General features: G+C 54.9%; 8 protein-coding genes across 8 annotated transcripts; 4 read left to right on the forward strand and 4 right to left on the reverse strand.

Annotated features, from left to right (window-relative positions):
- Positions 1 to 883: 883 nt before the first annotated feature.
- Positions 884 to 1,751, reverse strand: ISF_02328 (hypothetical protein; the record flags this gene model as incomplete). The annotated part of the gene is made up of 2 exons (XM_018845934.1): positions 884 to 898; positions 999 to 1,751. The coding sequence occupies 2 exons, from the start codon at positions 1,749 to 1,751 to the stop codon at positions 884 to 886; spliced, it is 768 nt and encodes a 255-aa protein (XP_018706641.1).
- Positions 1,752 to 2,849: 1,098 nt separating this feature from the next.
- On the forward strand, positions 2,850 to 3,716 carry ISF_02329 (pyridoxamine phosphate oxidase family protein; the record flags this gene model as incomplete). Its single annotated transcript, XM_018845935.1, has 1 exon — positions 2,850 to 3,716. The coding sequence occupies one exon, from the start codon at positions 2,850 to 2,852 to the stop codon at positions 3,714 to 3,716; it is 867 nt and encodes a 288-aa protein (XP_018706642.1).
- A 479-nt stretch (positions 3,717 to 4,195) lies between these two features.
- Positions 4,196 to 5,743, reverse strand: ISF_02330 (Regulator of nonsense-mediated decay, UPF3; the record flags this gene model as incomplete). Its single annotated transcript, XM_018845936.1, has 1 exon — positions 4,196 to 5,743. One exon carries the CDS (start codon positions 5,741 to 5,743, stop codon positions 4,196 to 4,198), a length of 1,548 nt encoding a protein of 515 aa, XP_018706643.1.
- A 1,073-nt stretch (positions 5,744 to 6,816) lies between these two features.
- On the forward strand, positions 6,817 to 8,231 carry ISF_02331 (serine/threonine-protein phosphatase ppe1; the record flags this gene model as incomplete). Its single annotated transcript, XM_018845937.1, has 3 exons — positions 6,817 to 6,967; positions 7,078 to 7,985; positions 8,040 to 8,231. 3 exons carry the CDS (start codon positions 6,817 to 6,819, stop codon positions 8,229 to 8,231), a joined length of 1,251 nt encoding a protein of 416 aa, XP_018706644.1.
- Positions 8,232 to 8,536: 305 nt separating this feature from the next.
- ISF_02332 (hypothetical protein) lies at positions 8,537 to 9,718 on the forward strand (the record flags this gene model as incomplete). The annotated part of the gene is made up of 1 exon (XM_018845938.1): positions 8,537 to 9,718. One exon carries the CDS (start codon positions 8,537 to 8,539, stop codon positions 9,716 to 9,718), a length of 1,182 nt encoding a protein of 393 aa, XP_018706645.1.
- A 261-nt stretch (positions 9,719 to 9,979) lies between these two features.
- Positions 9,980 to 10,676, reverse strand: ISF_02333 (EF-hand-like domain protein; the record flags this gene model as incomplete). The annotated part of the gene is made up of 2 exons (XM_018845939.1): positions 9,980 to 10,467; positions 10,535 to 10,676. The coding sequence occupies 2 exons, from the start codon at positions 10,674 to 10,676 to the stop codon at positions 9,980 to 9,982; spliced, it is 630 nt and encodes a 209-aa protein (XP_018706646.1).
- Positions 10,677 to 13,592: 2,916 nt separating this feature from the next.
- On the reverse strand, positions 13,593 to 14,279 carry ISF_02334 (hypothetical protein; the record flags this gene model as incomplete). The annotated part of the gene is made up of 1 exon (XM_018845940.1): positions 13,593 to 14,279. One exon carries the CDS (start codon positions 14,277 to 14,279, stop codon positions 13,593 to 13,595), a length of 687 nt encoding a protein of 228 aa, XP_018706647.1.
- Positions 14,280 to 15,158: 879 nt separating this feature from the next.
- ISF_02335 (hypothetical protein) lies at positions 15,159 to 16,462 on the forward strand (the record flags this gene model as incomplete). Its single annotated transcript, XM_018845941.1, has 2 exons — positions 15,159 to 15,433; positions 15,496 to 16,462. The coding sequence occupies 2 exons, from the start codon at positions 15,159 to 15,161 to the stop codon at positions 16,460 to 16,462; spliced, it is 1,242 nt and encodes a 413-aa protein (XP_018706648.1).
- Positions 16,463 to 16,726: the final 264 nt, after the last annotated feature.

Raw genomic sequence — 16,726 nt, forward strand, 5'->3', positions numbered from 1 at the left:
ACCGCCTTATACCGCCCCTTGATGGGCAGGGCAGCTGGTCCGGGATCCCCTCCCCCCCAAAAGGAGCATTAATCTTACTGCTGTTTGCCTTTTCCACGCATTTCGAAAGACTGTCCCGAGCCGACTCACGGGATGACTTGGTGTCACGGGAACTCGTTCACAGCGTAACGCCCATGCGGGGCAAATAGGCATCATCAGACGGTTTGGCACAGATTGTGGAAGAGAGCCCAAGGAGTTGATGTTTGGTTGGTACTGCTTCGAGCGAAGTCGGTCAAAACAAAGACGGTTCCTTGCCTGCTGGCTGGCAACTCGTCGCACGCCTAACGATGGTGCCCCTGCGAGGAGGCGAGGTGACACCGCCGGCCTCGGGCGAGTCGCAAGCTTGGCGCTGGAGCTGGGAAAGCATTTTCAGTTCTTTCCTTTATCCCTGTGTTTTTTTTTTTTTTTTGCACATTTGCCTTTTCCTTGACTTGAAAATGGCGGCGTCGGTTGGGTAAGAATGGGCGCGGGTTTGCTCACGAGGCAGAAAATCGCGGGAGCGAGCTGGGCACACAATGGACAACTCTCTTTTTTTTTGCCGCCGTGTGTGTTGGACAAGTCTAGACAATCTTTCATGCTTCTTGGTCATCGCATTACACTTGTATCACAATAAAGGCAAAATCCACACCCTGTATCTCCAGCTAAATTGGGGACACGACGAGGCAGCGCTTGCGAAGGGGGACTCGTTACACAGGCACATGGACGTTTATACAAGACACAGCCGCCTCCTACCAGAGAAGACGGGAAGACTGTCAGCGCGAAGTGTTTTTCTGCGAATGGTTTTTGAACAATTATAGATCATAAAAGGTATTATTCCAAGCTTCCTAATCCACCACCTCCTCGCTCAATCGTTTGAATCCTGTATGTCAATGTCACCTAAAGCTCATTAGTCGACCACCTACTCACTCCTTTCCCTTCCCTCAGCGACAATAGTTAGAGCCACAGCCAAAATGACATACAACACGGTCGCCGTCTTCGAAATGGTCAAAAAGCTCCAGGATATGCGCTGGGACCATCAGCGCGACCACAATTGGGTAACCCTGGCCAAGGACGCGGAGGAGATCCTTCAGAAACAGGAGCAGGTCATCCAAGACCAGGTCAACAAGCGGCGTGAAGCTTCCTTGGAGCGCGAACAATTGCGGCAAAATGTCAAGAGCCTTCGGCGCCAGCTTCGCGGGATGGGCGTGGAGCCCCGCGGCAGCAGCCCGCGCTCGCGCTCGCGAAGCCGCGGTCACCGCGACAGCAACACGAACATCAACAACAACAACAGCAACCGCCGGGACAGCAGCAGTACAAGGGGTCGGAGCAGCAGCCACATAGGAAACAACGACCGGACCCGGAGCGCCAGCAACAACAGGGGCCGGAGCGGAAGCAACCATATGGGCCGGGGCGGCAGCAACAGTAGGTGCCGGGGCGGCAGCAACAGTAGGTGCCGGGGCGGTAGCAACAGCAACAGCAGGGGCCGGGGCGGCAGCAACAATAGGGGCCGGAGCGGCAGCCGCGGGCGGCGGCACCGCCGGGGAAGTAGCGACGACCCCCGACACGTGCGCTTCGCGGATAGGCCGACGTCGCCGCCGCGAGCCAATATGGCGCGCGAGCGCCAGCGGCGCCAGTACCACATGTCGGGGGACCAGATCCCCGGCGCTCGCGGTCGCAGCCGCAGCCGCAACCGCAGCCGAAACAGAGACGACAGCGGCGGCTTTCGCCCGCATCGCGATAGGATGTTCGACCGGTTCGAGCACCGGCATCCTCCCATGCCTCCCCGCGGCCGCACCCCGCCGTGGGGCAGGGGGGGCGGGTCGCCGCCGATGCACCATCCTATCCCGCCGATGCCCCCGATGCCACCGATGCCCCCAATGCCGGTACCGATGACGCCAATGTCGATGCCGGGTGACTTCATCCCTCCCCCCTTCGTGGATCCTCTCGGCCATCCCCCCATGTTCTCGCCAGAATGGGGGGAGCCATTTGTGCACGGAGGCGGTCCGTTCATGTAAAGAGAGTTGGTTGGTGCCTGAAGCTCATGCAGCATTATTCCTCAGCGTATATAATAAGAAGTGACTTACTGGAATATACAAAACCCGCAATTGGGGCTTTCTTCTCTCCTCGATATGTTTGGGGTTTCCTGGTGTAAGCAAACCTCATTGTTTGTCTCCCATTGTTGTCGCATGACGTAACGGCGTGCATTCGTGGGGAAATGGAACGTCCATGTGTCGTGCTTCCTTGGCAACAGTGCGTTTTGAAGCCCAATCTGGCTTGTTCCCGACACAAGCTGCAGATGCATGTACATCGGTGCGGTTGACCCGATTACGGGCGCGTCCCCACCTGACGGTGACTCGGAGCTCCGATGAGCAATTGCAAGAGTATTTCTTCGTCCTTCTCCTCCAAATCATCTTCGTGGAGAAAGATTCCGTTTCCGCAGCTGAATACTGGTCCGTTTCGTGGTCGACTCAAACGTCACAGGTAGTGCTTTGCGACATTGCATTCCGGCGCCGAGAGCCGTACATTGGAGCTCTCTAGGCGACAGACACCAAAACAAAAACGCCGCCCAGCCCATCCATCCATCCATCCACAAACAGCCGCAACCGCAGCCTGACTCCGGCGAAACCATTTCGTCAACCTTCTTCTCGTCGCCAACCCTTCATCTCATCGACCTCTCACTCTTCATCTCATCGACCGCTCGCTCTTCTCTCATCGACCGCTCACTCTCTTCTCATCAACCGCACACTCACCCTCTCATCGACCGCTCACTTTCTTCTCATCGACCGCACACTCACCCTCTCATCGACCGCACACAGCCCGTAGAGACGAACATGAAGCTCTACGACACCCTCTCTGACGACCTCGCTGACTGGGTCCGGCAGCAGCCCGTCTTCTTCACCGGCTCGGCCTCCACCCACGGGCCGCACGTCAACGTCTCGCCCAAGGGCCTCACCGACTCGCACTTCGCCGTGCTCTCGCCCACCCGCTGCGCGTACATCGACCGCATGGGCTCCGGCTGCGAGACCATCGCCCACAGCTACGAGAACGGCCGCCTGTGCCTCATGTTCATGAGCTTCGGACCCACCCCGCGCATCCTCCGCATCTTCTGCCGCTCCTCCGTCGTCGAGTGGGACAGCCCCCGCTTCCCGGACCTCGTCCGCGCCGTCTCGCGCGGCTCCAAGAACGCCTTTGACGGCGCCCGCGCCGTCATCGTCTGCGACGTCTGGCAGGTCCAGACGAGCTGCGGCTACGGCGTGCCGCGCGTGAAGAAGGGCATCTACGCCGCAGACGACGGTAGCAAAGAGGATGACGAGGCGGATCGTGCCTCGCAAAAGCCTGGCGGCGGCGGCGATGCGACCGTCGATATGGAGAAGCTGCTCCGCGAGGGCCGCGACGAGGGCCAGAAGCTCACGGAGCTGTGCGTCTTTGAGCAGCGCCCGCACCTCGACTACTGGTCCGGCATCATGGTCAGCAGGAACACGGCTCACAAGTATCAGGCCCAGAACAACTCAAGCAGCATGGATGGCCTGCCTGGCCTGAAGGCGGCGCGTCGCGATAACAAGGAAGTGCTCTGGCTCGGCGATGCAGCTGCCTATCTGCGACGCACCTCTGCAGAGAAAGTGTCGGTGATTATTGGCTTCCTGCTCGGGGTATCCTTTTATTTTATACTTGCGGTGCTGAACTTAGTGCCACATTGATCATATGATGACTTGCCACATATTTTTTACTGCAGAGTAACAGATTGTAATGATTACGTATTGTGTTGCGCACTCTAAGGTCTGTCAAGGCTAATTATTTTGTTGACTGTCCGCTGTGAGATTCTCCGCGCCACCATACACCGTCTGTGCTAAACACATTTCCAATAATGAGCCGTGTTTCAAGTTGGGAAATTTCTGTGTTATCGCCATATGATAATGGGAAGTTTCTGGGTGCCTTTGAGGGAAATGTGATGTCGTACGCGCGGTGAATTTCTTCTTGCTCAACATGGCGTACCATGGCCAGCAGAGGGCGACACAAGATGTCCTCAAAGCAGCGGACGTAAATCATGTACCACGGTGCTTGGCCTTCGTCAATTTGTGCTGGCGCCCCGCGCGGGCGCTATGTTGGCCCGTCTGCACGCTGGCAAGCACACGGGACGGGAAAGAAATGGCATGTTTTATGCATGTTGGCCCTTGGCTCATCCTAACGTTACCGGCGCCGCATTCTTTGGTGCAGCCTGACCTGCGGAAGCACTAGTCGCTTGGGCATTGGAGGCACCTCCTCCATTGTTCCCCCGGCCACCTCTACCCCGGCGGCCGCGTCTTGTAGGTCCGCCTTCGGATCCCTTCTCTTTCTCTTTCTCGCCGGTCTTCGACTTGTCCTTGTCCCCTTCCGCGGAGACAGATGCTGTACCTGCGACTGTAGGAGGGCTCGTTGTTGTTGGCTTCTTATCTTTGCGCTCCAGAATCTGCACCGAGCACTGTGCAACAGCCAAGGGGCTTGCATTCACTGCCTTGACAAGTCCGCCATGGTCAGCAAAGTCGACGTAAGCAAATGATTTGCGCTTGTCCATCTCAATGGCCGTGATGGTTCCAAGCGGCTCCAAGGCTTGCCGGAGTGCGACTTCGGTAACTCCTTGAGATTGGATAGCATGCTTTACAAATGCTCTTGTTGCACCTGCCGTGACTGATTGCAGCTTCTTTTGTGACTGGCCAGCCTTGCTATTAGTCGCCGTAGGCTTCAAGTTCTTATCCGTTGCCGGTTTCAGCGCTGTAGTCTGCTGGTTGGTTGATCCCGTGGTGGAACCAGCTGTGCTGCTTGACGCATTTGCTTGCCCTTCCGGTTTCTTCTTGAGAATCACAGGTGGGTTGATTGTTGTGGATTGTAACTGGCCTTCAGGGGCTGTGGTCACCTTCGCTCCATTCTTGGCCTCCCGGCCCCTTCTTCCTGATTGGGGCTTTCCGGTTGTACCATTGACTTTTCCTTTGCCCTCCTCGGTCGTCGCAGGCTCTGCTATTTGACTAGCCTCCTGCACCTCTTCTGCCTGGTTTGCCTGATTTGCCTCTTTGGCTTTGGCTTCAGCCTTAGCTGCGTCATGTCGCGCCTTTCTATGAGCAGATCCCGGGCTAAGACCCAGATCGCGCTGGAGAATACGAGCTGCGGTAGCGATTCCAGCACGTCTGTTTTTCGGTGCGTCTTGGGAAATGGCGGCATTGATTGCTTTCGCCACGTTCTTTGCGGCATCCGCTGCTTGTTCGGTAGCGGCCTTTTTCGTCAGGATCTTGACCGTCGTCTTTGAGCCCTTCTCTACCCTTTCAGGTTTTTCGGTCTTTGGTTCTCGGCCCTTCTTTTTGGCAGATTCGTCCTCCCTAGAGCCCTTACCCTTGCCTTCACCACGCTTCTTGCCGGAAACCGAGTCTTTCAATCTGTTGGCCCTCTTCTCTTTCAAATACTCGACAAGGGGGGTTGTTGTAACTTTAATTTCGCCCTTGTTAGCATCATCTCCATCATCCAGATCGGCACTGTCGCGAAGCGGCACTGGATTGGCGAGCCCCTCGAGAAAGGCCATGAATTCTGGGTCTTGATCTATCGTTCCTTGGCGGGCGTCGGTGCGCTTCTTACTGCTAGGTACCTTCTTGTAAGCTGACAGCTCTAACGAAGGCGGCCCAACAAGTGCTGGACTGGTAAAGCTGTTCTTGGCGTCCTCCCACGTCGAAGTCCTGACAGTCTCACTTAGAGCTAGCATGTCGTCCTTTTTCACAAGATGGATGTATGCTCTTGCAGGGCGTGATGGCTTGGATGGACTTGGATCGGATCAGCGTCTGTTGTCAATAGAGCAATAGAGGTATCGACATACTCGGTGGAGATCTTGCCGGGAACAAACGAAAACCAATCGACTTTGCCTTTGCCAAAAGTCCATGTCTCGCCCAGGATAGCCACACATTCAGCCTCAGTCATTCCGGGGGGAAGCCGGCGGAGGACGAGCTTTCCTCCATCATTCTGTTGCCGTTGGCGTGGTCTAGGGGTCTCAGGTTCTCGCCCCTAGCAGAGCTTGGTTAAACATAGGCAGTTGGGATGGGAGAGAAGCTCATATCACCTTAGAACTATCACTTTTCTTATCTCCTTGGCCACGGCGTCTCTTCGGCCTAGAATTCGCGCCTTCGCGGCCACCTTTGCCCTGCTTCATGTCAGATATAAAACCGAGTCGAGCAGAGATGAGGGAGGAATCCTCATACTCTAGCAGGCTCATTTCCTTGGCTAGCATTATTAGCCGCCCCATTCGTCCTCCGAGACAACACTTGAGGCGCTCTTGTAGACATGGCGCATTTCGGATAAAATGTTCAACAAACAATATTGTTGTTGCGCACGCTGAGCATGAGGTTCTAGCGGACGCTCCACCAAAGTCAAGCTCCTGACTCTAAGCGGAAGTATGCAACTAAAGGGTCCTGATAACAACTCGGTCACGTGTGTCAGGCGGCTGCCGTTGGACATTGGCTAACCAAAATTCAACCGAAAGGACAAAAGGAAAAAAGGGAAAAATATCAAAAAAAAAATGTGAATATTTACTCGGGATTAGTATTGATTTACCAAAATTTCTATTCATGAAACTTTATGTTAATAGCGGCAGCTGCATCTCATGCAGGTCAAGCAGCCCAATTTGTAGCTTCACCCAACTGTCCCAGAATAGGTGGTTACGCTAGTTAGGCCCGCCTACGCAGCACCGAGCAACCCCATAGCCAAGGCGAGGTCATCCCTTTGCCGTTGCAGCATCGCTACCGACTTCTGGCATTCCATCTTCGGAGGGCCGGACCTTCAACCATGACTTCAAGCGTGCCCCGACCAGGCCCGGCGAATTTGAGCCCAAATGCCGGCCTCGATGAGTGGCTCGAGGAGGCCAAACAGTGCCACTATCTGCCCGAGCGGGCCATGAAGGAGCTTTGCGAAAAGGTCAAGGAAATCTTGATGGAAGGTAAGACTGCAACGGCAACGGGTCGTCTTGGCTCTGCAGAGACCCAGTTGCGGTAACAGCCCCCAAAAAGCGCATCTACTGACTTGTCGCCCGTTCCTTGCGTCATTCAGAGTCCAACATCCAACCCGTCTGTACACCGGTAACCGTTTGTGGCGACATCCACGGCCAGTTTTACGATCTGCTAGAGCTATTCCGCGTCGCGGGCGGCATGCCAGGGGAGAACGACGTTCAAGCGCCGACAACATCAACCGCGGTCATCACATCCGAAGATATCGAACCTCCCGAGATCACGAATCCGAAACTCCTGAAGAAACTCAAGTCCTCCGGTGATGACGCGACAGGCAACGACGACAGCGAGAATGCAGATCCGGTGACAGAGGCCGCAGCTGGCTCTGCGGATGCTAACAGCACCATATCTTCCTCGCAGAGCGCGCAAACTCGATTCATATTCCTGGGCGACTTTGTCGACAGAGGTTACTTCAGTCTAGAGACGTTTACTCTATTAATGTGCCTCAAAGCCAAGTCAGTGACGCCCGTATTCGCTCCACCACTTCGTGACTCCTCTTGGCTAATCTCTTTGCGATACAGATATCCCGAACGCATAGTCCTGGTCCGCGGCAACCACGAGTCACGCCAGATCACTCAAGTATACGGTTTTTACGAAGAATGTCAAAAAAAATACGGAAACGCCTCGGTGTGGAAGGCATGTTGCCATGTATTCGACTTTCTCGTTCTCGCCGCCATCGTCGATGGAGAGGTCCTGTGCGTCCACGGCGGCTTGAGTCCCGAAATCAGAACGATAGACCAGATTCGTGTGGTTGCGCGCGCGCAAGAGATTCCCCATGAAGGCGCATTCTGCGACTTGGTGTGGTCCGATCCAGAGGACGTCGAGACATGGGCGATCAGCCCGCGCGGTGCCGGTTGGTTGTTTGGCGACAAGGTGGCAACGGAATTCAATCATGTCAATGGTCTCAAGCTGATTGCGCGCGCCCATCAGCTGGTAAACGAAGGATTTAAAGTATGTCCTACCAGGTACACTTTGTAAGGACGTCATTTACTAACATGTCACTAGTATCACTTTGACGAGAAGTCCGTGGTCACCGTCTGGTCGGCGCCAAACTACTGCTACCGGTGCGGCAACGTCGCCTCCATTATGACCGTTGGCGAAGATCTAGATCCAAAGTTCAGCATCTTCTCGGCAGTGCCCGATGAGCTGAGACACGTGCCCGCTGGGCGGCGAGGTCCAAGCGATTATTTCCTGTAATGAGTATCACGCAGCATAGAGGATTGACGCGCTAAAGGTTATACATGTAAATTAGTATATGGTTTGAGATATCCATCATTTTGGAATGAATTGTGTGCATTGATCATTTCGTCACCTGTCAGGACCCCTCGATTAACGGTTGGCGGGTCCATCTTCGACATCAACGGCCCCCGCCCGCACCAAGAATTTTCAACGCAGCACCAATCTGCATAACGCAATAAACTACGGTAACCTTTGGTTGCCTGATAAAATGTGACCACTACGCAGTCTTCAGCTATAGTATCAAAACGGCAAAGGGTCCAAAAATGCCGAAACGTCAGCCGCAGAACCCAATCCAGGCGGCTGTGAGAACATGGCTGAAAACGCAGCAGCCGCCAGCTGGCCAAGAGGCGAAGACTTGGGAAGAAACCCTTCTATCGTCCGCGCCGAAGCGCTTCGTCATCTACGAGCCACTGGCGCTTCTCCCTTCCGGCAGTTTCAGCAACCGCATGTGGACAGATGTGTTGGAGGCATGCGCAGCAGACTCTCGTGTCGCCCTGTGGACACTACTGCTGAAGGAGCTGTCCTTGGTCGCCAAGAGTCCGCTGACGAACCTTGCAATCAACGAAGGGATACCGCTTCAAAAAGACGGCGAGTCGGGCGAGGAGAATGTGCTGCGCAGCCCTACCGGTCTGCGCATGCTCCACGGCGATTTCGGCCCTCCTCGCACTCAAGGCACGACACCCACCCGGCAGGAATTTGACGACGCCTTTTGGGTATCGACGAAGCAAAACGGCATACGCCAGACGTGGGCGCCCCGGTGGACAATGTTCAGCCGCGGAAACGTCAAGGAAAAGGCCAGGCTGCTGGCATTCAAGAGCGCAAAGTCGGCCACCTCCTTCTCCGCCGCGGACCAGCAGCCCTGGGCCGTGGACCTGTACGGCGGCATCGGCTACTTCGTCTTCTCGTACGCGTCCCTCGGGATGCGCGTGCTATGCTGGGAGATCAATCCCTGGAGCGTCGAGGGCCTGCGCCGCGGCGCGCGGGCCAACGGCTGGGGCGTCAAGGTCGTGTCCGACGCGGCGGAGCTCGCCCGGCCCGTCGAGGAGCTCCTGGAGGGCGGCGAGCAGATTGTCGTCTTCCTGGAGGACAACCAGTGCGCACGGGACAGGATCCTGCGGCTGCAGCGGGACGAGGTCGGGGTCGCCAGAAACGTCGCGCACGTCAACGGCGGCTTCCTGCCCACGAGTGAGCCGACGTGGGAGGCGTCGTGGGAGGTGGCGCGGCGGAGCACGGCTCCGCAGACGTGGCTGCACTTGCATGAGAACGTGGGCGTGCATGACATTGCGGCGCGCAGGGCGGAGATAGAGGGGCGATTCAGGAGGTGGAACGATGTTCGGGAGACGTCGCGAACGGTGACGGTCAGTCATGTGGAACAGGTCAAGACGTTTGCGCCAGGTGTATGGCATTGCGTCTTTGATGTATGCATTGAGGCGCCGCAGATATAACAACCTACAGGCCGGCTGGTGCCTCCATGCCCTCTCTCCAGGGCGTCTATGTAATTATGCAAATATCCAGAGGCATGATTTCTCATAGCCTTTTCTCTACATCTACATCCAAGTCATCTAATCATGTACTGTCCGTACGCCAGCAACCTCCTGACGTGAGCGAACTCGCCAACTCCAACAACGCCACGGCCGCGCAAACACCAGTATGTAAACAAAAAGTATAAATACGGTTGAGTCGAACGTTTTCCCGCCACACACAGTCTAGTGCTGCACGCGCAAAAACTTGGCGGGTATGTTCGCCTCGATGATGGCGATCTTGTCCATGGCCTGCTGCCGCTCCTCGGCGTCCTCGAGCTCCTCGTGCTTCTTGAAGTGCTCAATGTCCTCCGGGTGCGTCAGGTCCTCGAGCTTCGTGTCCTCGTTGTGGTACTTGTTCCAGTGATGCACCTCGTACTCGTACTCATCGTCGCCGTGGTGGCCCGGGCCGAAGCCGAGGTCCGGCAGCGTCCTGCCGTCCGCGACGAACGCGGCGAACTCGTCGCGGGAGACGAGGTTGTCGCCGCTGGTGTCGAGGAGCGCGAGGAGCTCGCGGTAGGCGGCCTCGCGGCGGTCGTGGCTGACGTCGCGGTTGCTGGGGTCCATGAGGCCGTACATGCGCTGCATCTCCTCGCGCTCCCAGACGCCGTCCGAGTCGAAGTCGTGCAGCGTGAAGAAGGACTGCGCGTCAAACGTGCCCATGCCGTGCTCCTCTGGCGCACGAGGCGAGTCAGCATCAGTTCCAGTTCAGAGTGTGCTGCAAGGGGGGGGTTTGCGTACCGGCCATGTGCCGCGTCATCCAATTAGGGTAGTCTGATCGCGCCTCCTCGCCGTAGGTGCCGCCGTGGGCGCCGCTGCCGTGGGAGCCATGCGCTGAGACCATGGTCGCCAAGGCTGCAGCGATGAGTGTGTGGGCGCGCATTCTGGGCAATTGATGGATTGGGGGACACGGCGACAATGGTGGAGGCCAAGAAACTGCGTTGTCGTAAACACGTTAAATGGATGGATGGATAGAATGGAATCTTGATCTACGAATAGTTAGCCTGGCATGTCAGGGGTTGACGCTAGCCATCGCGATAGCGTGGATACCGGCATCTACCAATGAGATCAGCGCCCAGTCTGGTGACAAAAATGGCAAATCGCGAACCGTTAATTTACTTGCATAAGTGGCAAGGCCCCCGGTGCGGGGTGAGAATCTCTCCGATGCTGAAGAGGTCGGATGATTTTCATCGATTTGAGACACGATTGGAATGCCAGTTCGCTTCTTCCCTTCAGCGCTGCTGCACACCAGACCAATGCCAGGGCAGATGGTCGAGGTTCCGGCGATCTTGGCTATTATTCGACTAGGGATTTGCATCCTGGAACCAACTATTCTTCCACTGGGTTGCTGTTTCCTGGGCAATTGATGTTCACGAATGTAGATTGAGGATAAGCATGTTACCCTATGCTTGCACGTGCGCTGCGACCACATGTATTGCCTTGTTGCGAGAAACATGATTTGTGCAATTGCCACGAGGCTAGGAGCTAATTGTAGCTGGATTGCCTGGGTTATTGTCGTGGTGCCTGCTGTTTTGAAGACCATTCTTGAGTTTTGAATGCGGGTTATTTTGCTGCGTAGTGCACTAGCGAGAGTGTTCGGATAGTGATAGGCTATCAGGAAGTTTATCAAGACTATAAAGTAAATGTAGAATATTAAACCAGGAGATGATTATGAAAATGATAGGTTGATCAAACTCCGTAACAATCAATTTATCTGCAAATCGTCCAGTTTGCGTTCTGGATATTGTGAAGAAATTGTGTTATCCGCGCTACCCTGTAGCTCTCCTAGCACATGGCAAGCTGATGCGATTATTCATCTGTTCCGAAGAGCTCTTCCTGTCACCGAGGATGTTTTGACAGCGTGGACAATGGGTTCTCGTGCGGGCTTCCCTGTTGTCGCCTGGCCAGCTCTCCCTGCTCCCTGCGATAACCTGCGATAGCGTGTGCTGTCTCCTCCCTGCGATGGAATCTACGTATACCCACACATGCCACATGGAGGTACATACCTCCGAGCTTGTGGTCTGATGATCAACGAACAGGGATGTACAGAAGCAAGCAGCCATTGCAATATTGCCTGTCTGCTTATTGCCGTATTCACCCGGTGTCAGGCTGTCACTTGCAATCGGTCGTCACGATCTTACCAACAACGATGGGTCTGGGTGACCGGTGACCCCAGGCCCTATGTAGATGTGGGCTCCTCAACCAATATTGGGCAACAAGGAGCGTGCCCTCAGTGCTCTTGTCGCGTCAATTGTTGTCGAGTAAGGATCAACGTGTAGCTCGTGAGCGGAGACTGTAAAGGCTCCCCTGAGTCGCACGGCGAGAGAGGATTACCGTGCGTCGTGCGAGTAGCTCTCAAGCTGACCGCACTCAATCATCAAAAAATATTCCTCTTCTTGGTTGCTCATAGCAACGCCCAAACGAAATTGCCATGAAAAGTTCATTGCTCGTCTAATAATGCGACGTCTCAAGGGAGTGAAAGTTGAAGAGTCTTCGCAAAGCTATTCCGCGGATTCTCGGCAAACTGCATTTTACGTATGGGCCTGCTTTGCTTCGCCTATGAACTGGTGTGGTCGGGCGGACAATGTGCTCAGCTCGTTGTTGCAATGCGACTCCTTGATAACCGTGCTGCTGTGTCAAATCGTCCCATTGTCGTTGGCATTTCAAATTTACTGTCATTTCTCCCAACAAGCACAAGGCTCTACGCAACAACGGGTTAGCCCGCGTACTCCCAGGGCAGGGCGGCCGATAGATTGCATTTCAAGTGTCGGAAGTACAAAATGGCGACTCTTGGCCAGATTGGGTCGTTCCGAGCAGCCTGGAAATGAACGGGGAATTCTGGTACGCCGTAGATTCCCATAATCCTCTACAGACGATAATGGCAGCAATTCGTAGTGATGCAGGAATGCGCATTATCGAAATAAACAGGTCGCTTGAGACTTCATTGTTGTACTTCAACTTGTCTCAGCTGCTAGTGTACTATTCCTACCCAGCTCAGGGCCTTTAGGAATGTACTTGAGTAGCGCGCTCACGCCCTTTCAGATCGCTACTACTCCCGGGATCGGTCTTGTCTCCAGGTTCTCCAGGGCAGCCACTGGGGTTGCGTAGCTTCAATAGCGGCGCTCAATTGGCACACTGGCACGCTACTAGAAGGACTGAGTTATTCATGAACATAGTTGCCCGGTCTTAGAAGTTGTCAACAAAGGACATTGTGCCGTAGGTAGCTCAGCAGGAGGCGGCGTCGGTTATTCTTAGCTGACACAGCGTTGAGTCTTGGACAGTCTGGTTAGCGTCGTGGCTCGCGTGTTGCGCGTTTTGGAGAGAGATCTAGAACTAGAGACGCCAGTCGCGCCAAGACTTTCCGGCCAGCCCAGGGGAGGGAGTGGTCCTGTTCCTGAGGTCTTGTAAGGCAGGTAGGTAATTCGTATACGGGATGGAATGCGGAACATCCACACAGCCGCGTTGGATGCCCTCGGCACTTACACCGAGACACCGAATGACCAAAGACTGCAACGCACACAGCTGCCCAGTAGATAATTGCTATCTCAATGCTGGACAAAGTTGCTGCACTTTCGCGTGCTGGCTAAGATTCTCCATCTATCAGTCTAGTCACCATGTAATAGTTTTTGAACAGCCAAAGGCAAAGACGCGCCAGCAGTTTCAGTAATACCCGTGTAAGTCATTTCCACGGCAGTTCATAATTGCAGGACACCGGGTGCAAAATGAAGGTCTTTTCTATCAGAGTTGAGGTACAAAAAATTGCCATTAGGAAAAAAATAAAATAAAGTTAAGTACATGTCTAGAAGGTAAAGAAGATGGTGGAGAGAGCCAACACCAGGGGCAGTATGTAGATGCCCGTTGGTTGGAAGCGTGCGGCGCTGCCGGTGATGACGGAAGGCGCTCCAGTCGGGCGGGAAGTCGAGGGAGAAGATGAGCCAGCACCGGGTTGAGGGACGCCAGAGGAGCCAGAGCCAGAGCCAGGAGCACCGGCGCTGCCAGAGCCACTGCCAGAGCCACTGCCAGAGCCATTTCCAGAGCCAGAGCTTGAACCGCTGCCAGAGCCAGGTGCAGCAGCGTTGCCCGAACCATTGCCAGAGCCAGAGCCTGAACCATTGTTTGAACCATTGCCTGAGCCCGACCCGGTGTTCGAGCCAGAGCCGGTATTCGAGCCAGGGGCAGAACCCGGGCAGCCGCCGGGGCAGCCTGTTCCTGAGCTGGGAGGGAGACCGGGAGGAGAGCCGTTGCCGGAGGCGTGCTCAGCGGACTGCTTGCACACGTGGCATTCAATAACCACAACAGAAACAATCTTCTCATTCGGCGGGGGCGGAGGCACTCCCGTGTAAGTCTTGGGAGGGAGGGTCTTTGTCGATGTGATGGTTGAATGAGTGACTGTCGTCGTTACCTCGCAGGTCTCAGCTGCAGCGGGGGACGAAAACCCGACACTCAACAGCAGCGAGAAGGCCGCGGTGGTGGTTTGAATGCGCATGGTGGCAGCAGATAGAAACACGAATAAAGAGTGAAGAGGTTGGGAAAAGAGTGAAGAGGTTGGGAAGCAAGTAGTGTGACGGAGGTAAGGTGGTATATGGTGGAATGATGGGTATGGGCTGGCGATAGACTCTTATACGGATCGGGGAGGTTGCAGCCCTTGTGTCGTACTCCTCCATGAGGACTTGGCCAACTCAACCACAGGCAACAGGTGGCAGTGGGCTGACTCTCCTCAACTGCTGTGAACAGCTGACTGAAAACAATCTCGCGTGTTGTCTCGTCTGTGACCTGGTGTTGTTGCCACGGCTCGAGGTCCAGAATCCAGAAGTCCGAGACATTCGACTTGGTGTGAGTGGGTTGTCGAGCCGAATCAAAAGGCGAGGCTCTTTGGTGAATTCGCTCTAAACAATCATGACATTCCTTCATAAATCTGAATCAAACCCTACCGTCCAGCCAACGGAGCTATCAATCGGTGTTGTTCGCGTCGGTCTGGAACAGACCCAGGGGATCCGGAAGGTGGCGATGGGGAGGAGGTTGACTCGCGTTCCTGCCCTGACGATCACCGGAATGAGACAGGTTCTCAGAAATTCAAAAACATTATTATCATCGAAGCGGAAGAAAGAGACGTCAATATACCGCTTTTTAGCCTAGGCTCAATTTACGCCGATGTTGTTGCGACCAACCTCGGAGCAGCCTTGTCTCGCTGCCCGCGTTGCAACCGGGGCTCTGGTGGTCGACTATAAACTCTCGCGGCAGCCAGTGACTACGCTCGTCTAGTTTTTCTGGTCTTTCACTCAAGGAAGAAGCCACTCGTGTTTGCCTGTTACGCACTTTCTTTCTTGTCTTCTATCTTTCCTTCCTTTTTCCGCAATCCTCCATCATGGTCGCCAAGGCATTGGGCGTCTCCCTGCTCGCCGCGCTTCACAAGCGCGGTGACGAAGACCAGTGCAGAGACTACTGCCCTAATGGTACCCTGACTGTCGACCTTGCTCCTACCAAGATCGTTATCCAGCAGCCCTACAAGGTCACTGGTTACTTCTCTGCCGACGGCCCCATCACTCTGGCGCCGAACCTTGTGGCGACAGTATCTGGCGCACCGGGCATTGTTGATACCACTGTCACCTTTTGCGAGAAGGAGTATAGGACTGAACACATGTAAGAATATGCCAACTCGTATTTTGAGGAGTGCCATGCTAACAAGGCGTCCGCCGCACCAGCATTGTCTGTCCTACTAAGACTGAGAGCGGGACCAAGATCACGACCAGGACCAAGAGCGAGAGCACCACTGAGTCTACCACGGAGACCAAGACCAAGACCAAGACCAAGACCAAGACCAAGACAAAGTCTACCTCGAGCACAGAGAGCACCACCACAACTGCGTCAGAATCGTCCACTACTTCCACCACAACTGTATCAACATCGTCCACTACTTCCACCACAACTGCGTCAACATCGTCCACTACTTCCACCACAACTGCGTCGACATCGTCCACTACTTCCACTACTACGCCGTGGACTTGGACAACAAGCAACACGACCACTCCATGCACTACCAGCACCCATTATACCAATTCGACTACGCCATGCACTACCAGCACTACCAGCACTACTACAACTTCCACTTCTTGCAGCACCAGTACGACCAAGTCAACCACTACCTCTTGCACTACCAGCACCACGACTACCACCAGTTGTACAGATACAACTTCTACTAAGCCTCACACCAAGACTACCAAGCACTACACCACCAAGACTCACACCACCAAGCCACCGCCGAAGCCCACTTGCCCCATCGTCCTCCCGCCTGTCTGTCAAGACCTCGACGATATTGGCACCACCTCCCTCCAGATCCAGTCTCCTGTGTGTCTCGATAAGATCGGGATGTACGGCCCCGGCGGCGCGGCCAGGTGCCTGGACGTCAGGGCCATCACAGGTAAAACCACGGGCGAGGACATCATCAACTGCCTCCACCGCGTGTTTGACGGCACCTGTCCGGAGCGGCTGCCCCCGGTCTGCAAGGCGCTCGCGACGGACGACGAGATTACCCAGTACTTTGACACCGCAAAGTGTGGTGTCGCGCTTGGCCCGTATGCTTCGCCTGCGGTTGAGCAGTGTCTGGATGGAAACGGCACTGGCCCCCAGATGGTCGCCTGCTTGAACAGGGCCCTGCATATTTCACCTTGATTTGTTCTCGGGATTTTATATGTGATATCTTTCTTCTTCTCCGTTAATTTAATTTTTCTATTTGACCATCAACGTGGCTGTTTCGCACATCCCTGTGATATGACTCCCGAGCCCTCTTGCATATTGTAATCACAATAGTATTTCTAGATGAATAACCTAGAAGATGTATATCTGGTGAGGTCCGTGCAAGGTACATCTGTCAGTCGTTTTACTTATACGACTTCCTCCTGGTTCATCACCGGCCATCTGACAAGTAACAAGACT

This window comes from Cordyceps fumosorosea (genome assembly GCF_001636725.1).
Source record: "Cordyceps fumosorosea ARSEF 2679 chromosome Unknown scaffold_4, whole genome shotgun sequence".
NCBI lineage: Eukaryota > Fungi > Ascomycota > Sordariomycetes > Hypocreales > Cordycipitaceae > Cordyceps > Cordyceps fumosorosea.